Source organism: Sapajus apella, unplaced genomic scaffold (genome assembly GCF_009761245.1).
Source record: "Sapajus apella isolate SASKATOON/1434 unplaced genomic scaffold, GSC_monkey_1.0 scaffold8, whole genome shotgun sequence".
NCBI classification, from domain to species: Eukaryota; Metazoa; Chordata; class Mammalia; order Primates; family Cebidae; genus Sapajus; species Sapajus apella.
The window spans coordinates 9,538,032-9,561,910 of record NW_022436948.1 but is presented as its reverse complement, the minus strand read 5'-3'; the positions used below and the strand labels follow the sequence as shown (position 1 = coordinate 9,561,910).

Sequence of the window (23,879 nt, the reverse complement as noted above, 5' to 3'; positions counted from 1 at the left end):
TTTCTTTCTTCTTTCTTTCTCTCTCTCTCTCTTTCTTTCTTTCTTTCCTTTCTTCCCTCTTTCCTTCCTTCCTTCCTCTTTCTTTCTCTCTCTCTCTCTTTCTTTCTTTCCTTTCTTTCTCCCTTCCTTCCTCCCTCCCTCCCTACCTCCCTCCTTCCTTCCATTCCTTCCTTCCTTCCTTCCTTCCTTCCTTTCTTTTTCTTTCTTTCTTTCTTCTTTTTTTTTTTTTTGAGATAAAGTCTTGCTCTGTTGCCCAGGCTGGAGTGCAGTGGTGTGATCTCAACTCACTGCAATCTCCGCCTCCTGGGTTCAAGCGATTCTCCTGCCTCAGCCTCCTGAGTAGCTGGGATTACAGGCATGTGCCACCACACCTGGCTAATTTTTGCATTCTTAGTAGAGACAGGATTTCACCATGTTGGCCACGCTGGTCTCAAACTCTTGACCTCGTGATCCGTCTGCCTTGGCCTCCAAAGTGCTGGTATTACAGGTGTGAGGCACCACGCCTGGCTGCTGTTTTGTTTTTCTACTCAGCTATTTATAGGTTATGCCTTTAGAATTGTTAATGTAGCCAGCCACTTTACAGTGTCATTTTGCTGGCTAGGGACCCTTCTGTTTAAGGTGATTTTGTATAGCACTGACCTAGTATGAATGTGAGTTTGAGATTTTAACTCAGAAGGCAAGCCTACTTTCCCTGTTGAAATGCTTGGAAGTAAATCATCGTGGCCAAAGCGTCCACTGAACAACATAAATGTGGTTGAATACCCTAAAAATCCTGATGTGAAGGGGTGTGGGTGAAGCGTGGGTCACGTGATTGCATCACCCGCAGATGCTGTCATCCTGTTGTGGAAGGTGAATGATAACAAGGAGCCGGAGCAGACCGCTTTTCAGGATGAGGACGAGGCCCAGCTCAACAAGGAGAACTGGACAGTTGTGAAGACTCTGCGGTAACCTGGGAAGGACCATGGCAGTGATCTCTGTTCATGATGAATGCATTACATGGAATACACCTTTTGACTTTTTTTAATCTTTTTTTTTTTTGAGACGGAGTCTTGCTCTGTCACCCAGCTGGAGTGCAAAGGTGTGATCTCAGCTCATTGCAAGCTCTACCTCCTGGGTTCACATGATTCTCCTGCCTTAGCCTCCCAAGTAGCTGGATTTACAGGCATGTGCCACCACACCCATCTAATTTTTTGTATTTTTAGTAGAGACGGGGTTTCGCTGTGTTGGCCAGACTGTTCTTGAACTTCTGACCTCGCGATCCGCCTACCTCCACCTTCCAAAGTGCTGGGATTACAGGCATAAGTCACCACGCCCGGCCTTTTTCTTTTCTTTTGAGATAGGGCCTCATTGTCGCCCAGGCTGGAGTGCAGTTGTGTGATCGCAGTACCCTGCAGCCTTGACTTGCTGGGCTCAAGTGATCCTCTCACCTCCCAGATAGCAGGGACTACAGGTACACGCCACCACGGCCTACTAATTTTTAAATTTTTTGTAGAGACAGAGTTTCACTATGTTGCCCAGGCTGGTCTAATTTAGAAGTTTTATTTATGTGAACCAGTCCTAAGATGACAGTTTTAAAGGATGAAAGCATAATTAAAGTGGATTTTCTTAGTTTCCCAACCTCAGGTGATCTTCCCTCCTTGGCCTCCCAAATTGCTGGGATTACAGGCATGAGCCACTGTGCCCGGTGAAAGTAGTTTTTTAATAACTATAGCTAATATGGTGCCAGTGGAAATTTTGGAATCTCATTTTAATGCGTAGTTCCAGAGTTTGCCTTTATATTTTTGAAAACTTGTCCCTTTTTGAGTTAATAATTGCTTTTTTTTGTTATTTTTTATTTTTTTATTTTTTGAGATGGAGTCTTTCTCTGTCACGCAGGCTGTAGTACAGTGGCGTGATCTTGGCTCACTGCAACCTCTGCCTCCTGGGTTCTGGGGATTCTGCTGCCTCAGCCCCTGAGTAGCTGGAACTACAGGCATGCACCAGCACGCCTGGCTAATTTTTATATTTTGAGTAGAGATGGGGTTTTGCCATGTTAGCTAGGCTAGCCTTGAATTCCTGACCACAGGCAGTCTGCCTACCTTGGCCTCCCAGAGTGCTGGGATTACATGCATGAGCCACCACACCCAGGCAGTAATTGCTTTTTTCCTCTTTGTTTTTGGATTCTAGGGGCCACTTAGAAGATGTGTATGATATTTGCTGGGCAACTGATGGGAATTTAATGGCTTCTGCCTCTGTGGATAACACAGCCATCATATGGGATGTCAATAAAGGTAAATGGTATGTTTTGTTATTATCAGCAGGAAGAAATATTCTAAGTGTCTGTAAAAGCCTAAAAACCTAACTTGCTTTAACTGTTTTTTTTTTCTTGAGACAGAGTCTTGCTTTGTCGCCCAGGCTGGAACACAGTGGGGTGATCGTGGCTCATGGCACCCTCTGTCTCCTGGGTTCAAGCGATCCTCCTGCCTCAGTCTCTTGAGTAGCTGGGACTGTAGGTGTATGCCACCACATCCGGCTAATTCTTGTATTTTTAGTAGAGACGATTTCATTGTGTTAGCCAGGCTGGTCTCAAACTCCTGACCCCAGGTGATCTGCCCGCCTTGACCTCCCAAAGTGCTGAGATTACAGGTATGAGCCATTGCCCCTGGCTCTGATTTGCTGTAACTTTTTTTATTTTTATTTTTTTGGAGACGGAGTTTTGCTCTATTCCACGCTGGAGTGGAGTGGCATGATCTTGGCTTACTACAACCTCTGCCTCCAGGTTCAGGAGATTCTCCTGCCTCAGCATCCCCAGTAGTTGGGATTAAAGGTGTGGGCCACCAGGCCTGGCTAATTTTTGTATCATTAGTAGATACAGGGTTTCACCATTGGCCAGGCTGGTCTCAAACTTTTGACCTCAAGTGATCCACCTGCCTTGGCCTCCTAAAGTACTTGGATTATAGGCATGAGCCACCATGCCCAGCCTACTTGCTTTAACCTTAAAAGCAACACAACAAATTGTTTTAGTTAATTGAAGTAGATGGTTGGCTCAGCAGGATAGGGGTCAGTCCCATAAGCCATGGATCATCAGAGTGTAAGAGGCGTAGCAGCCTGTCATCTTACCTGCAGGCGAGTTACTGATGCTGAGGCCAGGCACATCCCACATGGTGGGGCCTGCAGGTAAGATGACAGGCCCAGGCCCTGCCTTTATGGAGGTTAGGATCTTGGGAAGATTAACAAGTCACTTATGATTTATAGGGCATGGCAGGCTGGTTGATGGGGTAGATGGGATCAGGTTTCCATTTCAGAAGATCAAGGAAAGCCGGGGACATTCTGTTCTCTAGCTGGGGAGACGGTAGACATGTAAAAAGTTATAGTGGTGTAAAAACAGCTGTGAAATGCCAAAAGCAAGCAGGGGCTGATTCCTAACCACTTTTATCCCCCACCGCCCTTTACTCAAACTTTGTTTTCTGCTAAGCCTCCTCCTGCCAATTCTACAACTCAAGTCCCTGGGGAGGGGAGTTGGTGTTGGCTGTCCCCCAGCATGGTGTCAGCCCAGTTCTCATCCGGTTTATAAAAATCTTTGCTTTTTTTAGTTCCATGCTGTCCAGCCAAGCCGTCCTCCATCCTGTCTTGTTTGTGTGCGTGTGTGTGTTTGTTTGTTTGTTTGAGACAGAGTGTCACTCAGTCGCCCAGGCTGGAGTGCAGTGGTGCGATCTTGGCTCACTGCAACCTCTGCCTTCTGGGTTCAACACTTCTCCTGCCTCAACCCCCAGAGTAGCTGGGATTACAGGCACCCGCCACCACACCCAGCTAATTTTTGTGTTTTTAGTGGAGACATGGTTTTTGGCCAGGCTGGTCCCGAACTCCTGACCTCAAGTGATCCACCTGCGTTGGCCTCCCAAAATGTTGGGATTACAGGCGTGAGCTACTGCGCCTGGCCAGGATTTTAGGTTTTATCTTGAATGTGATGTGTTGCTACAGAACCTCACCAAAAATCTCAAAAAAAAAAAGACCTGCCAGACACAGTGGCTCACGCCTATAATCCCAGCACTTTGGGAGGATTGCTTGAGCCCAGGAGCTCAAGACCAGCATGGTCAACATGGCAAAACCCTATCTACCAAAAAAATACAAAAATTAACTGGATGTGGTAGTACGGGCCAATAGTCTCAGCTACTCGGGCTGCTGAATCTCTTGAGCCTGGGAAATTGAGGCTGCATTGAGCTCTGATGGTGCCACTGCACTCCAGAACGAGACCCTGTCTCAAAAAAAAAGAAAAAGAAAAAAGGAATTGCCAAGGCTTCATAACTCCCTTGTCCTTTTAGGCAGGCCATCTCTGTGTGCTGAATATTTTCCAAGTCCGTTTTCTACCCCTGTTCACATTGCCTGCTCTGGGCCCTCCTCATCTTTTTCCTGGTCTACTCAGTCACCTCCTAACTAGTGACACTTTTTGTCATCTTCTAAACCTGTTTGAACTTTAAAATGCAGATGACTTCTCAGCGCGAATCCCCACAGCCCTTTCCTTACACACACGGTCTGTAATGTTTCTCCTTTCCTCTTTATCTTCTGTTCTTGGCCTTCCACTGTACCCATTAGCAGTTTTCAGTCACCTCTCACTGCTCCGTATTCACTTCACTAAGCTGTCTTTTTTTTCGGGATGGAGTTTTGCTCTTGTCGCCTGGGCTGGAGTGCAATGGTGCCATCTTGGCTTACTGCAACCTCTGCCTCCCAGGTTCAAGCAATTCTCCTGCCTTAGCCTCCCAAGTAGCTGGGATTACAGGCATGCACCACCATGCCCAGCTAATTTTTGTATTTTTAGTAGAGATGGGGTTTCACCACATTGGCCAGGCTGGTCTTGAACTACTGACCTCAGGTGATCCGCCCTCCTGCCAGCCTCCCAAAGTGCTGGGATTACAGGCATGAGCCACCTCGCCCGGCCTCACTAAGCTGTCTTAACCCCGTGGATTTCCTTAGAATACCTTCTTCCACCCTTCATCTCCTCCTCATCCTGCCTGACTTGGGGAACTGAACTTAGATCTCCTGAGACCCAGTGCCCTGTGCTATCAGCTCCCCCTCTTCTCCTGGTCCACATGTGTGATACTTGCTTGTTGATGGGTCTGTCTGATCTGTGAGCTCCCTGATGGTGGGGACTGCATGAAATCATCTTTGCAACCTCAGAGCCTGACACAGGGTTTAGTACGGAGTCTCTCACTTATGCCCGCTGAGTGATACATGGTAAAAGGGAATAATATTTATGTCACAGTTTATACTATTTGGGCTCAAATAAGTTTTGATAATGCTATTTTGTGTGTGTGTTTTTTTTTGTAGGACAAAAGATATCGATTTTTAATGAACATAAAAGTTACGTCCAAGGAGTAACCTGGGACCCTTTGGGTCAATATGTTGCTACTCTGAGCTGTGACAGGTACATTCGGCTTTGGCAAGCTGTCTTTGTATTTACTTGGAATTTTCTGCAGAGAGATTTTTATCACAACTTAACCAAAATTTATCATAGTCTAGCTTTCATTCTTTTGTTCTTGCCTTTACACTCATTCTTATAATATGATCAGAAACTGGAAATTAATTAGGGCAAGTGCCTTACACGAAGTTTGTACTTAGTAAATCTTTTTTGTTTGTTTTCTGGAGACAAGAGTCTCAGTCTGTCACCCAGGCTGGAGTGTGGTGGCGCAATCTCAGCTCACTGCAACATCTTCCTCCTGGTTTTAAGCGATTCTCCTGCTTCACTTTCCCTAGTAACTGGGATTACAGGTGTGCACCACCACACCCCGTTAATTTTTGTGTTTTTAGAGGGACAGGGTTTCACCATGTTGGTCAGGCTGTTCTCGAACTCCTGACCTCAAATGATCGGCCTTCCATGGCCAATGTGCTGGGATTACAGGCATGAGCCACCACGCCTGGCCTGTAATATTCTTTAGGTTGCTAATATTCACTTCCTTCATAATTATCCAGTTGTGAATATCACTGGCAAAAGCTTTTGCAGGCTGAAAATTGCAGTGGTAATAATTGGCTGTTGGTAATAAGTTGTTTCTGTGTGAAGCATAATTCGTGTACTAGAAGTGGTAAATCAATGTGTTCTTTCTTCAGAGTGCTGCGAGTGTACAGTACACAGAAGAAGCGTGTGGCTTTTAATGTTTCGAAGATGCTGTCTGGAATAGGGGCTGAAGGAGAGGTACACAATATTTTGCCATTCTTTTTCAGCAGCACTTTATTAGAAAGTCATGAGCTCCTTCTATACCCTTGTGGCCAAATCACTGGCCTCAAGCACCCCATTCCTGAACTATAATAAGGCTTTCTCTTGGACAGTAAAGGCTCAGTTAGTGTGGCGGGCTAATCTGTATAGAAATGGGGACATCTGGAGACCAAGGGAGAGCCACCGATGGAGGACAGGACAGTGGTTTTCAACCCTGGCTGCACTGTAGAATCACCTGGGAAGCATTACAAATATGGGTGCTGGCCAGGCGTAGTGGCTCACGCCTGGAATCCCAACAGTTAGGGAGACTGAGTTGGGCGGATCACTTGAGGTCAAGAGTTTGAGACCAGCCTGGCCAACATGGCCAAATCCCATCTCAATGAAATACAAAAATTATCTGGGCATGGTGGTACATAGCTGTAATCCCAGCTACTCGGAAGGCTGAGGCATGAGAATCACTTGAACGTGGGAGGTGGAGGTTGCAGTGAGCTGAGATTATGCCACTACACTCCAGCCTGGATGATAGAGCAAGACTCTATTTGAAAAATAAAATAAGGCTAGGCGTGGTGGCTCACACCTGTAATCCTAGCGCTTTGGGAGGCTGAGGTGGGCAGATCACCTGAGGTTAGGAGTTTGGGACCAGCCTGGCCAACATGGTGAAACCCCGTCTCTACTAAAAATACAAAATTAGCTGGGCATGGTGATGCATGCCTGTAATCCCAGCTAGTGAGGAGGCTGAGGCAGGAGAATTGCTTGAACCCGGGAGGCAGAGGTTGCCGTGAGCTGAGATCGAGCCATTGCACTTCAGCCTGGGTGACAAGAGCGAAACTCAATCTCATATAAATAACTTAATTAATTAAAATAAAAATAAAAATATGGATGCCTTGGCCCCAGCCTGAGTGGTGTGATTCTCTTGGTTGGAGGTAGGCAGGGCCGCCATGATTCTCAGATGTAGTGAGGGCTGGTCACTACTGATCTGGGAAGATCCCTACACGAGGCAACAGAAGACAGGTGGTCCAACATTGGATCTGTCTGGCAGCATTCAGTTTACTACCTTGGCAGGTAGATAGAGAGCTTTGGTAGCAGACGGCAGAGAGGCAGCCAAAAAGCTGATATTTAGGCATAGGAAGGATTTTGACTTTGAAAGAATTGGCAAATGAAAATAGGACTCTAGTCCTAAAGGACTCAAGGCTACTGAGGCAGGCATTGAGGTACAGGGGAGTAAGCCAGTTACTGGCTCCACATGGGAACTGGGTGCAAATCCCTCCAAGGAAGCAGGGTAAGGCAGTGTGGGCTGGCCACTGACAGGCACTGAGAGGTCACACCTGCAAAGTAAGAATAGTAATGTCAGCTGGATGCAGTGGCTCACACCTGTAATCCCAGCAATTTAGGAGGTGAAGGTGGGCAGATCACCTGAGGTCAGGAGTTCCAAGACTAGCCTGGCTAACATGGTGAAACCCTGTCTTTACTAAAAATACAGAAATTAGCTGTGCATATGGCGCATGCCTATAGTCCCAGCTACTCCGGAGGCTGAAGCAGGGGAATTGCTTGAACCTGGGAGGTGGAAGTTGCAGTGAGCTGAGATTGCGCCATTGCCCTCCAGCCTGGGCAACAAGAGTGAAATTCCATCTCAAAATAAATAAACAAATAATAAAAGAATAGTAATGCCTACTTCCTTGTGTTCTTAAGAATTAAATGCTTGCTTGTTTGTTGAGACAGTGTCTGACTCTGTCTCCCAAGCTGGAGTACAGTGGTGTGATCTTGGCTCACTGCAACCTTTGCCTCCCAGGTTTAAGTGTTTCTCCTGCCTCAGCCTCCTGAGTAGCTGGGATTAGAGGAGTGTGCCACTATGCTTAGATAATTGTATTTTTAGTAGAGACGGGGTTTTGCTATGTTGGCCAAGCTGGTCTCGAACTCCTGGCCTCAAGTGGTCTGCCTGCCTCAGCTTCCCAAAGTGTTGGGATTACAGGTATGAGCCATCATGCCCAGCACATGCTTGATGTTTATAAAATGTCAATAAATAATAGTAAGACCTGTGCTAGAGAGCTGTTCACGAAATGTTGTTTGGAAAGATTAATGGTAGCCAGTTTAATAATCCACTATTTTCTTTTTTAAAAGGATACATTTATTAATAGCTGGAGGTCGTGGCATGTTCCTATAGTCCCTGCTACTCAGGAGGCTGAGGTGGGAGGATTGCGTTGAGCCCAGAAGTTCTAGATTGCAGTGACCTATGATTGCGCCACTGCACTCTAGCCTGGGTGACAGAACAAGACGCTGTCTCTAAATAAATAGGCTGGGCGTGGTGGCTCATGCCTATAATCCCAGCACTTTGGGAGGCCAAGGCGAGTGGATCATGAGGTCGAGAGATGGAGACCACCCTGGCCAACATGGTGAAACCCCATCTCCACTGCAAATACGAAAATTAGCTGGGCCTGGTGGCACGTGCCTGTAGTCCCAGCTACTTGGGTGGCGGAGGCAGGAGAATTGCTTGAATCTGGGAGGTGGAGGTTGCAGTGAGCCGAGATTGCGCCCTTGCACCCCAGCCTGGCGACAGACAAAGACTCCATCTCAAAAAATAAAAAAATAAATAAATAAAAATAAATAAATAGAGTGCATTCAGTTGGAAATTCTAAATGAATCCACGCCATAGAAAGCAAAGGTCTCCTGGTCATCTTCCCTCTGTCTCCCAGTCTCAAGACCCAGTTGACCCACTGTTGACCCTGTGGTTTGTGTTCTTAAGAGTTTTAAAAAATAATTTTAGAAGCACATAAAACACCCATATATACATACAGCTTTACCTAACAAAAATGTGTAGTCAGTTTTCATGAATGATTACCCTTGCAGTGTTGCACAGTTACTTGATTTAAAATATATTTCAGTTTGATTTATGATTATGTCAACAGTAAATGACACTATAAAGAAAACCATAGGAACATACAGCATTTGGGAAGCCTTTATTGTGAGTGTGAAGATTTGGAAAAATGTTTAAACTTTGTGTGTATAGAAGAAACAAACAAACCAAATAATAAAAAATAATAATAAAAATAAATTTTATGTGCGGCAGGCAAGAAGCTACCGGATGTTTCACGACGACAGCATGAAGTCGTTCTTCCGAAGACTGAGTTTCACTCCTGATGGATCTTTGCTCCTCACGCCAGGTGTGTTTTGTAGCTTCGGATTTAAGGAAATGATGGCCAAGCAGGAATGTCTGCTCCTGTTTTACACTGCTTATCAGCTCAGTGAATGCTGATCAGAGCAGGGGTCCCCAGCTTGCAGGGGTCCCCAACTTGCCTGCCCATTGGAACCTCCAGGGAAGCTTCAAAAAAACCCTGGATCCTATGTCCCACCCCCAGAGTAGTGTAATTGGTCTGGGTGGCCTGGCTTTTGGAATTTTAAAAAGATTTCCAAGTGATTCTCATGTGCAGGCAAGTTTGAGAGTTATGAGATTAAAGTGATAAGCATTTTCTCTTAGATAAATTTAACTTTTGGCTGGGCACGGTGGCTCATGCCTGTAATCTTAGCACTTTGGGAGGCCAAGGTGCGCGGATCACCTGAGGTCAGGAGTTTGAGACTAGCCTGACCAACATGGAGAAACCCTGTCTCTACTAAAAATACAAAAAATTAGCGGGGCATGGTGGTGCATGCCAATAATCCCAGCTACTCAGGAGGCTGAGGCAGGAGAATCGCTTGAACCTGGAAGGCAGAGGTTATGGTAAGCCGAGATCATGCCATTGCACTCTAGCCTGGGGAACAAGAGCAAAGCTTTGTCTCATAAAAAAGGTCAGCCAAGTTTTATTGTCCCTAAAAAGGCGAGAGGCTCAGCCCAGCAAGATAAGGCCAGGTAGCATTGAGGCCAGAGTGCTCTCAGGGAACGATGCCTGCTCATCTCCATGGCTCCAGGACCATCCTGTGCATAAACATGACAACATCGACCAGGGTTGGGCCAAACGGGAGGGCACAGGGCAGGTTTGCCACTGGGTCCCATCCCAGCTGGGCCAGGGAGGGCCTGAGAAGCATATGAGTCACATATGCAGCCGTGTGGGTGAGGCTTTAAAGAACACTGTGGAACATGTGGGAATGATACTTTGGCTTAGGAAGTCTCAGGATCAAGAAAAACTAGTTGTTTAGGTTATTTCCTAAAGTTAGTTATTAAACATTTATCATTAAAAGTTACTCACTAAAGCCAGTAATAAATTCTTTTAATATATATTTTTTAAACGGAGTCTCTGTCACCCAGGCTGGAGTGCAGTGGCATCATCTTGGCTCACTGTAGCCTCCAGCTCCTGGGTTCAAGCGATTCTGCTGACTCAGCCTCCTGAGTAGCTGGGATTACAGGCACATGCCACCATGCCCAGCTAATTTTTTTTATTTTTAGTAGATAATGGGGTTTCACTATGTTGGCCAGGGTGATCTTAATCTCTTGACCTCATGATCCGCCTGCCTCAGCCTCCCAAAGTGTTGGGATTACAGGCATGAGCCACTGCGCCCGGCCCCCCTTTTTTGTTTAATTGACAGATGAAATTGTATGTAGTTGTGTAGGACATGATGTTTTGAATTATATATATGTTGTGGAATGACTAAATCTGGCTAACCAGCATAGCATGATCTCACATAATTAGGATTTCTGTGGTGAGAACACTATATCTACTCTGTCAGCATTTTTTAGGAATGTAATACATTGTATGAACCATAATCACCATGTTGTGCAGGAGATGGATCTTGTGAAGGAAGACTCTATTGTTGAATGCATAGTGCTGGGGTAGCCAGCTACGTGGAGGAAGATAAAAGTGGACCCCTTGCCTCTATGTAAAAAACAAATTCCAGGTGAATTCAGTACTTAAACACAAAAGGTAAAAATAGATAACTCTTGTAAGGAAATGTAGGAGGACCCGATTAAGACTGGAAACCCAGACTCTCTTAAGGAAGTAATAGACCCATGTGACTGTATTCTATGACAGACGATACAGTGAGCAAGATCAGTGGACAAAGGATGGAGCTGGGAAATACGTGGTCTAGAGGAGAGAGGGCTCATATAGATCATCGACAATGAGCCCTTCCAAATTGATAACAAAAAAAAGAAAAACCCAAAAGAAAAAATGACTAAAGGATACAGAAAGAGCAAATCTCTTTCTTATATCTGTTCAGCAGATATAAGAAAAGGCTCTGAACTCAATAACAGGGAAATACAAAATATAGTGGCGTAAGAGTCAGATGCTTTTTTTAATTCCCTTCTGACTGGAACAAGCAATGCCGGTTGCTGATGGGCATGCAGAATGTGGGGATTGCTGGTGGGAATGTGAATTGTTCCAGTCGTTTTGGAAAGCAGCCTGGTAACAGCTGAATGCATGAACCTCCAGTCCATCTGTTCCACATCTGAGACCAATTCCTTTAGAAATGGGAGCGTAGTGTATAAGAGTGTACGTTTAAGGATGCTTATTGCAGGCATTGTTTATAGCGGTAAAAAAACAAAAGGAAAGAAATACTCATTAACAGAGATTGGGTGGATGAATCTTGCAGTCAATATTACATGCAGCTATAAGAAAAGAATGCATCAGTGCTATGCAAGTTAACTTTCATGAGTAGTTGACTGAGACAAGCAAAATAAGGAAAAGCATCAGTAATACCCTGTTTTGTAAAACAAATGGACTCAATAAAAAGCCATCATAGAGGTATATATGTCATTGAGTTATAGCTGGTTGTAATGAGTATGTGAGCGTGGAGGAAATGTACAGATCACAGAATGGTGTGTCGAATGTTGAGAGGGATTTCTTGGGGATGGAAGAAATGGAGTGGGATGAAAAGATTGGGCCGGGCGCAGTGGCTCATGCCTGTAATCCCAGCACTTTGGGAGGCTGAGGTGGGCAGATCACTTGAGGTCAGGAGTTCGAGACCACCCGGGCCAACATGGTGAAACCCCATCTCTACTAAAAATGCAAAAATTAGCCGGACATCATGGCGGGTGCCTGTAATCCCAGCTACTCAGGAGACTGAGGCAGGAGAATTGCTTGATCCTGGGAGGTGGAGGTTGCAGTGAGCCAAGATCGTGCTGCTGTACTGTAGCCTGGGTGACAGAGTGAGACTCCATCTGAAAAGGAAAAACAAAAAGAGGGTAGCTATGTAGAATGTATTAATAAAAAGACTACTGATACTGTCTACTGCCCTCCCTAGTGTATGTGAAATGGTCATATGTAAAGTTACGTGTGTGTATATGTATCAAGAAATATGAACATAAAACAGGGAGATGTTTCCAAGAGCAGCCATGTTTGATGGTCACTCTGACAGGACTGAACTGTTTTAATACAGCATGGGTGAGTGGAGAAGAGCTCTCAGATGGGGGCTGTTCCCCACAACAAAGTCAGGCCCTGAAGGAGGCTGGAGGTTTCGGCAGAGGGTGAGGTCTCCTGGCAGCCTCATGGCTGGATAAGGCAGTCGGGGACAGGCAGTCTCATCCTTTGGATGGCAACCGAGGCTGGAATCCAGGGAATAGAGATGGGTCCTAACCGGGAGCTTGGGCAGCTGGATCTAGTCATGGTGCTTCAATCGAGGAACTGCCTGGAGGCTCAAAGATGCCCTATGGCAAGGGCTCCCTATGTTCTTCCAGCCCACAATCAGAACCAGGTCCCCAGGGGCAGCCCACAGGTAGGTGGAGATGCCTGGTGGGTCGAACTGGAGTAAGGGCTGAGACCAGACAGTGCCAGAATTTTTTTTTTTTTTTTTTTTTTTTTGAGACAGAGTCTCGCTCTGTCACCCAGGCTGGAGTGCAGTGGCGTGATCTAGGCTCACTGCAACCTCTGCCCTCTGGGTTCAAGTGATTCTTGTGCCTCAGCCTCCCAAGTAGCTGGGATTACAGGTAGGCACCACCACACCCACTTATTTTTAAGTTATTAGTAGAGATGGGGTTTCACCATGTTGGCAAGGATGGTCTCATTCTCTGACCTCGTGATCCACCCACCTCGGCCTCCCAAAGTGCTGGGATTGCGTGAGCCACCGTGCCTGGCCGGGAATATTTGCTTTTGTTCTCAGTCACAACACTGTCCAGAGAATATACCTTTAGGGGAACAGTTTTGCAAATCAAAACTGAAGGCTCTTGAGCTTCTGTTGGTGAACAGCTTGCTAAAGCAGTGACTCTTCTTTCCTCTCCTTCCCTTCCCTGCTCCCAGCTGGATGTGTGGAATCCGGTGAAAATGTAACGAATACCACTTACGTTTTCTCCCGGAAGAATCTTAAAAGGTATGCAGTTGAGGAAATACTTAACATGTTTACTCTGTTTTTTAAGATGGAGTTTCGCTTTTGTTGCCCAGGCTGGAGTGGAATGGCATGATCTCAGCTCACTGCAACCTCGGCCTCCCAGGTTCAAGTGGTTCTCCTGCCTCAGCCTCTTGAGTAGCTGGGATTCCAGGTGCCCGCCACCACCCCAAGCTAATTTTGGTATTTTTAGTAGAGACAAAGTTTCACCACGTTGGCCAGGCTGGTCTCGAACTCCTGACCTCAGGTGATCTGCCCGCCTCCTCCTCCCAAAGTGCTGGGATTATAGGCATGAGCCACTGTGCCCTGCTGAAATGTTTACCTTTTATTTTTGCTTTTGCTGAGTCACAGTGCCTTTTCCTAAAACTGCAATTCATCCATTAGGCCCGTCGCTCATCTTCCGTGTCCTGGAAAAGCCACTCTTGCTGTTCGCTGCTGTCCAGTCTACTTTGAACTGAGGCCGGTGGTGGAAACAGGTATCCTCAGAGCTTCAGGGGTGTGTTATGTTTTCTCTCTAAAACAGGTCACCAGAGTGGGGTGGCAGTTTGGATTTCGTCTTATGGGGAAAGGCGGGTATGTGGGTTTGGTTCAGTTTAGTTATTTTTAAACTATTTTATTTTATTTTTACATTTAAATCTATTTATGTATTTATTTTGAGGCCAGGTTATGAGGCTGGTTAATTTTCGTATTTTTGGTAGTGATGTAGTTTCAGCATGTTGCCAAGGCTGGTCTTTAACTCCTGGACTCAAGCAATCCACCTGCCTTGGCCTCCCAAAGTGCTGGGATCACAGGCATGAGCCACCGTGCCTGGCCCAGTTCAGTTATTCTTAAAAGCTGGAGCAAAGACTGAGGTTATAAATATACATGTCAATTTTTTTTCTTTTTTCAGGTTATATTTTCTTGCTTAAGGCACTTTAAAAGGAATAGCAGTAGTCTATTATCTATTGATAATCTCTGATTATCAATTTTCTTTCTTTCTTTCTTTTTTTGAGATGGAGTCTCACTCTGTCGTCCGGGCTGGAGTGCAGTGGTGTGATCTCAGCTCACTGCAACCTCTGCCTCCTAGGTTCAAGGGATTCTTTCACCTAGCCTCCAGAGTAGCTGGGATTGCAGGCGTATGCCACCACACCAGGCTAACTTTTCTATTTTTAGTAGAGATGAGGTTTTGCCATGTTGGCCAGGTTGGTCTCAAACTCATGACCTCAAGTGATCTGCCTGGTTTGGACTCCCAAAGTGCTGAGATTACAGGCATCAGCCGCCATGGCTGGCCATTTTCTTTATGTTTTCTTGTGCTTGTGGTTCATTGAACTTCATAGATCTATGGGTTTATCATTTTTATTTCGTTTGGGAAATTTCAGCCATTATTCCTTCAAATATTATTTCTGTCATCCCCTTCTCTTATTCAAATACTCCTGTTACACATATATTATATTAGGTCCTTTGAAATTATTTCCTGGCTTTTGATACTGCTTACTTTTTTTTTTTTTTTTGTCTTCCAGTGTTAGATTTTGGAAGTCTCTATAGCGGTGTTTTGAGTTCGGTATCCCCTTCTTCTGCACGTTCTGCCCTTGGTCCCATCCAGTGTGTTTTTTGTCGTTGTGGTTCTCATTTCTAAGAGGTTCACTTTGGGTCTTCCTTGTATATTCCCTGTCTCTCCATGCTCTATCTTTCCTCTTGCTTCTTTCTTTCTTCCCTTTTTTTTTTTTTTTTTTTTTGGTGAGAAGGAGTTTCATTCTTGTTGCCCAGGCTGGAGTGCAGTGGTGCAGTCTCGGCTCACTGCAACCTCTGCCTCCCAGGTTCAAGCTATTCTCCTGCCTCAGTCTCCCAAGTAGCTGGGATTACAGGTGTGCACCACCACGCCCAGCTAATTTTTGTATTTTTAGTAGACACAGGGTTTCGCCATTTTGGCCAAGCTTGTCTTGAACTCTTGACCTCAGGTGATGGCCCCCTCAGTTTTCCCTTGCTTCTTACGCATATAGAATGCAGTTGTAATAGCTCTTTTAATGTCCTTGTATACAGGTTGGATTTCATTTTTTTTCTCCTCATTATGGTTCATATCTTCCTGTTTCTTTGCTTGCCTGGTACTTTTTGGTTAGATACCAGACATTGAATTTTAATGTTGGATTAAAATTCAATGTCTGGTATCTTAATGGATGCTGATGTATTTTTACTCCTATAAAAATTTTTTTTTTTTTTTTGAAACAGAGTCTTGCTCTTCTGCCGCCAAGGCTGGAGTGCGGTGGCGCAATCTCAGCTCACTGCAACCTCTACCTCCTGGATTCAAGACATTCTCCTGCCTCAGCTTCCTAAGTAGCTAGAACTATAGGCATGCACCACCATACTTGGCTAATTGTCGTATTTTTAGTAGAGACAGGGTTTCACTCTGTTGGCCAGGCTGGTCTTGAACTCCTGACCTCAGGTGATCTGCCTCCCTCGGCCTCCCCAAGTGTTGGGATTATAGGTGTGAGCCACTGCATCTGGTCTATTCTTATAAACATTCTTGAGGTTTATTCTGGGATGCAGTAGTTACTTAGAAATATTTAGCTTCTTTTAGGTCTTATTTTTAAGCTTTGTTAGGCAGCGTTTAGTCTAGGGCTAATTTTCCCCACTCCTGAGGCAAAGCCTTCCATGTACTCTAATCTGGGCCCTGTGAAATATGAGGTTTTCTACTCCACCTGGGAAATACACACTGTTGGCCCTTTGTGGGCTTCGGGGATTATTCTTTCTGATGTTCTTCCTCCAGCCTCAGGTCTGCTCATGCATGCACAGATCAGCGCTCAGCCAGTGACCCCAGACGGACCTTGAAGGCCTCTGGAGCTCGCTCTCCATGGCTCTTGTCTCTGGCCCTCGCTCTCTGCGCTCTTGTCTCTGGTCCTCTGCCCTGTGACTCCAGCTGCCTTGGCCTTACTGGACTCCCAGCTCCGTCTTCTCAGCTCCGGGCATCTGCTGGGCTCTGCCTGGCTCCTCTGCCTTTACAAGGCCTGGAAACTCTCCAGGCAGTAAGTTGAAGAAATGGTAGGACTTAGCTCATTTAAGGATCACTATCCTTCATTGCCAGTGTTTTAAAAGATTGCCTGGTATTTTGGGATTTTTTCAGGTAGGAGGGTAAATCTGATCCCTTTTTCTCCAGGGCTGGAAGCAGAAGCTGTTTTTAAATTTTGATCCTTTATGTGAATGAATAAATAGCACTGGATACAATGTTGCTAAATAACTCTTGTATTTCCTTAAAGAAAGCAGCCTCTCAGATTAACTTGCCTCTGTCACATATCTTTTGTTTTCCCTGCTTTTCTGGCTCTTCTGTTCCCATGACTCTTGGTTCCTGGTACACTGTCCTCACTGGTTCATTCATGTTCTCTTTATTCATGTGGTCAGGTATAAATAATAACAAGACCTGAATTTTTTTGTAAAGCATGTGGTAAACTAGCTTTTTGTAAAACTGTGTCATTTAGGTCCCCCTGGAGAGAGGGCTTTGCTGGGGAATTAGTTATTTGTTTCCTTTAAGAGCTTTTCTATTTATTTACTTATTGAGGCAGAGTCTCACTCTGTCACCCAGCAAAGTGCAGTGGAGTGCAGTGGTGCGATCATGGCTCGCCTCAGCCTTAACTTCCTGGGCTCCAGCGATTCAAAGTACAGTGGAGTGCAGTGGTGCGATCGTGGCTCGCCTCAGCCTTAACTTCCCGGGCTCCATGATTCTACCACCTCAGCCTCCAGAGTAGCTGGGATTACAGGCTTGTGCTCCCAACCCTGGCTAATTTTTGTATTTTTGGTAGAGACAGGGTTTTGCCATGTTGCTTAGGCTGGTCTCAAACTCCTGAGCTCAAGCGATCCACCCGGCTCAGCCTTCCAAATTGCTGGGATTCTAGGTGGGAGCCACTGCGCCCAGCCAGAAGCCTTGTTTTTGCAGTTTTACTTTGTCTCTGTCCCCGACTCCCAGGTGTGGAGCTGATGAGTCTGCCCTACCGCCTGGTGTTCGCTGTGGCTTCGGAGGACTCCGTGCTTCTGTACGACACCCAGCAGTCCTTCCCTTTTGGTTACGTGTCTAATATACATTACCACACCCTCAGTGACATTTCATGGTGAGTGGCTGCTAAGAAGGGAGAGTGAGTGAAGGAGACCGTGGTGGTTACCCTGGAATAGACTCTGGGGTAAGGGAGTATTTTATTACTAAAGATGGCTTTGGGGGCCATAGTCACCTATTTTGCTTCTTTTTTTTTTTTTTGAGACAGAGTCTCACTCCGTCACCAGGTGCCAGGCTGGAGTGCAATGGCGCGACCTCGGCTCACTGCAACCTCTGCCTCCTGGGTTCAAGCAATTCTCCTGCCTCAGCCTCCCGAGTAGCTGGGATTACAGGCGTGCGCCACCACGCCCAGCTAATTTTTTTGTATTTTTAGTAGAGATGGGGTTTCACCATGTTGGCCAGGATGGCCTCAATCTCTTGACCTTGTGATCTGCCCGCCTCAGCCTCCCAAAGTGCTGGGATTACAGGCTTGAGCCACCGCGCCCGGCCCTATTTTGTTTCTTATTTGTTTTTTATTTATTTTTTTGAGACTGAATCTCACTCTATTGCCCAGGCTAGAGTGCAGTGGTATGATCTCGTTTCACTGCAACCTCCACCCTCAAGTTCAAGCAATTTTCATGCCTCAGCCTCTCAAGTAGCTGGAATTACAGGTGCACACCACTACACCTGGCTAATTCTTCTGGTTTTAGTGGAGACGAGGTTTCGCCACATTGTCCAGGCTGGTCTCAAACTCCTGGGCTCAAGCGATCCTCCCACCCCGGCCTCCAAAGTGCTGGGATTACAGGTGTTTACCTGGGATTACCACGCCTGGTCCAATTTTGTTTTTTAAAGAATCAATATTAAAAGGAAAGCCATTTCTGGTTTGCCACAATACTTGCTGCTTATTTTCACACTGGTGGGTTTTGATGGCATTCAGATGGCCCTGTGGGGTTAACTGGGCTCTGATAAACTGAAGGGAGGCACTATGAACTCCCTGACCGTTTGGGAACTCCTCAGGCCCTCTGGGAGGAAGCCCTTCCCTGCATGCCCCTGCTGCCCAGGATAGGGAAGTGCCCCGAGCTGGGCCTGTCAAGAGGATGTCACTCATCACTGCCCTTCTGCCACCTTTCAGTCAGCCCCCACAGCCTGCTTGGCCCAGGGTGAGTTTTTTGTATTTTTTTTTTTGAGATGGGAGTCTTGCTCTGTCACCTAGGCTGGAGTGCAGTGGCACAATCTCAGCTCACTGCAACTTCCGCCTCCTGGTTTCAAGCAATTCTCCTGCTGCCTCAGCCTCCCGAGTAGCTGGGACAGGCATGTGCTACCATGCCCAGCTAATTTTTTTGGATTTGTAGTAAAGACAGGGTTTCACCATGTTGGCCAGGCTGGTCTTGAACTCCTGACCACAAATGATCCGCCTGCCTTGGCCTCCCGAAGTGCTAGGATTGTAGGTGTGAGCCACTATGCCCAGCCTACTAAAGTAAAAATTGCTAGTAGCACAGATCAGTTGCAGTGACTCAGGAAATCGCAATGAAACTGCTCGAGTGAGGAGCTGTCATACTCTTTTCTAGTCGTATCTTTTCCCTAGTTTTTGCCTTCAACAAAAACTTGTGATTTAGCTTGAACTTCCCTCTTCTAACTAGATGTGAGCATGTTGGTAAGGTCTCTAACTTTTCCCTGTTTTGGGGACAAAGGTCCAGTGATGGCGCCTTCCTGGCCATTTCTTCCACGGACGGTTACTGCTCGTTTGTCACATTTGAGAAAGATGAACTTGGAATTCCTTTGAAAGAGAAGCCAGTTTTGAGCATGAGAACTCCTGATACAGCAAAGAAAACCAAGAGTCAGACACCTCGAGGGTCTTCGCCAGGACCCAGACTGGTAGAGGGAACCCCTGCCAGCAGAACCCAAGACTCCAGCAGCCCCAGCACGACCCCCCCACAGGCCAGACAGGCCCCAGCCCCAGCAGCCATCAGGGACTCTCCCTCCGTCATCCCTGCTGTCAAAAGCTTCTTGCGTGGGCCTTCGGAGGAGAAGAGCTTGAAGCCTAGTAGTCAAAACACAAAAGCCCATCCATCCCGGAGGGTCACTCTGAACACACTGCAAGCCTGGAGCAAGACAACGCCCCGGTAAGAACTTGTTGGAACCAGAAATTGTCATTGCAAAATGAAACATGAAATGCAAACAGAACACTCCCAACCTGCGGAGGTGGAATTTCAGGCAGCGAATACTTCATACCAGTAGGTTGCCAGAGAGATTTTTTTTTTTTTTTTTTTTTTTTTTTGAGATGGAGTTTTGCTCTTGTTGCCCAGGTTGGAGTGCAATGGTGCTATCTCAGCTCACTGCAACCTCCACCTGCCAGGTTCAAGCGATTCTCCTGCTTCAGCCTCCTGAGTAGCTGGGATTACAGGCATGCGCCACCATGCCTGGCTAGTTTTTTATTTTTAGTAGAGATGGAGTTTTTCCATGTTGGTCAGGCTTGTCTTGAACTCCCAATCTCTGGTTATCCGCCTGCTGTGGCCTCCTAAAGTACTGGGATTACAGGTGTGAGCCACCTTGCCCGCCGCCAGAGAGATACTTACCTTCAAATCCAAGAGTGTCATTTCTTGCATACAGGCCTCTGTCTGTTCCTCCATTTCCTGCCTGTCACGTAAAGCCCAGGCTCCTAGGCACACACACGGACTGTGATTTGGTTGCAGCCTGTCGTCCAGGAAGGACTGTGGCCATTCTCTCCTCAGTCCGTGGCCTTCATCTCTAGCCCAGCCCTGAATGCCATCTTCCCAGAGCACACTCTACCCTTTGAGGTCTCTGTCCTTCCCTTCCCTGGGGGAAGCCCTGATCATCTGTTCCTCTTGGTGACTCCGGGAGTCTCCTGAAAGACCCCTTTGAATGTACCCTCTCTGTTTGCAGTCTTTGCGGCCCGTCAGCCCTTCCCTTGTCACCACACATCGCATTCCATAGCAGGTGCTTCGATGCTTCAGTTTCCCCTGCTGGCTATGAGCCCCAGGAACAGGAAGTGGGTCCCAATTTTTATTTCTGCTGTCCTGCCCAGGACGTAGGCAGTTCCAGGAGTGTCTTTCTGAGACCACGTTTGATGTTTCCAGCAGCCTGGCCCATGAGAAACGGGGATCTTAATCTGATAACAGGCAGTCCCCAGGGAGGTGCGGAGTTGTTTTGTCCGTGCTCATGTCAGTGTGGCTGGCATCCTGTGTCGGCTACTCCTGCTGGATACAGAGCTGCTTAGCAGGTCCTTCTGCCATCAGGCAGTGCAGCCTTCCGTTGCCTTCCTTCCCTTGCAGCTGATGTCCAGTTACCCCTCTGACCTTGTATAGTTCCTTCTCCATTAAGCCCTGTGACCCCCAGCCTTCCACATCAACTGAGTCAGGAGGAGGGTTGTGGCGGGGGGACGCAGAGGGGAGTGCTGGGGATGGCGAGCTAGACAAGTGCCCTATGCCTGTCAGCCTCACCTGTGTGCACAGGTCTTCATTCGCAAGTTCACAATATGTGTATGGATCACTAATTTTACCGCTCTCTTAAAATCTCTCTTTCTGCAGATTAGCAATGTATTTTAAAATTTTTCTGTTTCTTTTTAGGTGATAGTATTCCTTGAACTGTTTTTGGTATTAAATTATTTTCCCCCTCTTAATTTCTTCTGATTTATTTACCAAGCTTCTGGAAGTTGTAATCTTTTTTTTTTTTTTTTTTTTGAGACGGAGTTTCACTCTTGTTGCCCAGGTTGGAGTGCAATGGCGCAATCTCAGCTCACCACAACCTCCGCCTCCCCAGTACAAGTGATTCTCCTGCCTCAGCCTCCCGAGTAGCTGGGATGATAGGCACGCACCACCACGCCCAGCTAATTTTGTATTTTTATAGAGATGGGGTTTCACCGTGTTGCCCAGGCTGGTCTCAAACTCCTGACCTCAAGTGATCTGCCTGCCTCAGCCTCCCAAAGTACTAGGATTACAGGTTTGAGCCACCGTGCGTGGCCTGTAATCTTTTAAAAACAAGAATAGTTGTTGAAAATTAAGACTCTGGGTATTTATTTATTTATTCATTCATTCATTCATTTAAGACAGGGTCTTGCTGTGTGGCCCAGGCTGGAGTGCGGTAGTGCGCTCTCAGCTCACTGCAACCTCTGCCTCCTGGGCTCTAGTAATTCTTCTGCCTCATCCTCTCAAGTAGCTGGGATTATAGGCTCCTGCCACCATGCCTGGCTAATTTTTTGTATTTTTAGTAGAGATGGGATTTTGCCATGTTGGCCAGGCTGGTTGCAAACTCCTGACCTCAAGTGATCTGCCCACCTCAGCCTCCCAAAATTCTGGGATTATAGGCATGAGCCACCTTGCCTGGCCCAAGACTCTGGATTTTTAAAAAGTATTATCTGTGTTTTGGTGCTTTTCATAGATAGAAACCATACCTACACAGCAGCCAGCAGAGTGTTCACAGGACCGTGGGGAATTAACAACACAGGTTTTGAAACTTTGAGACGACTGGTTATGGTTTCAGTTGACTGTCATAAATGTGATGCTTTCACTTACTACACGGATGTAATCCTCAGTTATTAAACAAGTGGGCACATCTCACTACTTAATGCCGTGAACCACATGTTCAGCTGAAAATTTAAGTATTTCCTTTGGTAGATTTGAAAGTTAGTATAATCATAAACAATTCCTGTGATACTAATGAGCCATGCACCCCTCTACTTTTTTTTTTTTTAATTAAGGAGAATAAACTTAACACCCTTAAAGACAGACACTCCACCAAATTCTGTACCAACCAGTGTAATTTCCATCCGTTCTACAGAAGAAATTCAGTCAGGTAAGTGATACTGTTACTGGTTTAACGTAATTAAAGGTAGAATAGCTTTTCTTTTGTTCTTTTGGAAATTAATGCTATCTAATTTTAAGTCAGTTCTGAGAGAGCAAGGATCATCTTATTGCAACCATTGTTTAAACCCACTGGCTGCCTGTTGAGGCCTCAGCAGGGAGACCACCTGGCCAGTGAGAGCTCCTGGTGAGCCAGGTAGTGGGTTCCGTAGGAGACCGTTTAGATCAGGTTTCTCTACCTGATGACTGTTGACCTTTTGGGCCAGGTAATTCTTTGTTGTGGGGGACTGTGCTGTGTATTATAGGATGTTCAGCAGCAGCCCTGGGTGCTATTTCTTGCCCATGACGTTCTAAAATGTCACCAGACATTGCCCACTCTCCCTTGAGAGGCAAAATCGCCCCTGTTTGAGAACCACTGTACAGATCCTTCCTTGGTATCAGTATAGGATCTTCCATGTCTTGGCTCTGTATTGTCAGCCCTGGGCTTCCAGAATTCTTCATTTATTTCCCAACCTTATGTTTGTTAATGTTGCAGAGACGCCTGGAGATGCTCAGGGCAGTCCCCTAGAGCTAAAGCGGCCCAGACTCGATGAAAACAAAGGAGACATGGAAAGTCCGGACCCTTGATGGGACCTTGGCTTCTGCTGGAAGCCTGCCAGGCCCCCATCTGTGCAGGGAGGTGGCGAAGCTGGAGATGCCTGAGACCAGGGCTTCCGTGGAGTGGGACAGGCACTAACAGAAGTGGCGTGTGTACTGAATTTTCTCCAGAAATATAGTGTATTCAATATCCATTTTTAACTTGGAGACGTGAATGTTTTAATATAGTAAATCCTCTGGTGGATGAGTTTCTGAACCTGGAGCAGTTCAACGTTATCCAGTGTGAAAATGTGTGAGTCCTCCCTGGCGTCGTCGTGAAAGTGCACACGCTTCATGGAGGGACTCCGTTTAAATTAGAATTAGGGAGATGAGAAAGTAATGAGATTTCACTCTGTTGCATTTTAGAGTATTTGAAGTGATTGTTAGATTTCACTTCTAAGAAGGTGATTGATTAAACTTTGGAAGGTGGTTGTGTTTGTTTTTGTGCTCATTCTGTTAAAGTTCGTAACTAAATGAAGTGAAAAAGATAGGAATCACCCATCATCTTCCCACCAGAAGTAACCCTTGTTAATGTTGTAGTACATTTCCTTAGCATTTTTATGAATCTATTCTAAAGAGAGAGTTGAGATTTTATTTCATATACAATTTGGTATCTCAATAGGTTTTTTACACTGGGTTTTCAAAGCAAAAAAAGTATCTTTTTTGTTTTTTGAGACAGGGTCTTGCTCTGTTGCCCATGGTGGAGTGCAGTGGCGCTATCTGGCTCACTGCAGTGTAGCCTCAACCTCCTGGGCTCAAGCGATCCTTCCAACTCAGCCTTCTGAGTAGCTGGGACTGCAGGCAGGTGCCACCATGCCATGCTAATTTATACACACACACACACACACACACACCTGATCTATATATACATATTTTTTCCTTTTTTTTTTAAATAGAGTCTCACTCTGTCACCCCAGGCCGGAGTGCAGTGGCACAATCTCAGCTCACTGCAACCTCCACCTCCTGGGTTCAAGCGATTCTCCTGCCTCAGCCT

General features: G+C 46.2%; 1 protein-coding gene across 3 annotated transcripts in view; it reads left to right on the top strand.

Annotated features, from left to right (window-relative positions):
- The window catches only part of CHAF1B (chromatin assembly factor 1 subunit B), a 29,917-nt gene extending 6,591 nt beyond the window's left edge, over positions 1-23,326 (top strand). For 2 of the 3 annotated variants that reach the window (XM_032276925.1, XM_032276927.1), the window contains exons 4-14: positions 827-944; positions 2,167-2,270; positions 5,305-5,401; positions 6,082-6,166; positions 9,252-9,345; positions 13,348-13,417; positions 13,817-13,908; positions 17,367-17,508; positions 19,121-19,552; positions 22,147-22,241; positions 22,785-23,326. In XM_032276925.1, coding sequence (XP_032132816.1) covers positions 827-944; positions 2,167-2,270; positions 5,305-5,401; positions 6,082-6,166; positions 9,252-9,345; positions 13,348-13,417; positions 13,817-13,908; positions 17,367-17,508; positions 19,121-19,552; positions 22,147-22,241; positions 22,785-22,876 — 1,421 coding nt within the window. In that variant the 3' untranslated portion in view covers positions 22,877-23,326. The remainder of the gene's footprint in view (positions 1-826; positions 945-2,166; positions 2,271-5,304; positions 5,402-6,081; positions 6,167-9,251; positions 9,346-13,347; positions 13,418-13,816; positions 13,909-17,366; positions 17,509-19,120; positions 19,553-22,146; positions 22,242-22,784) is intronic. The other variant, XM_032276926.1, reaches the window with a different exon arrangement.
- The last annotated feature ends 553 nt before the right edge of the window (positions 23,327-23,879 follow it).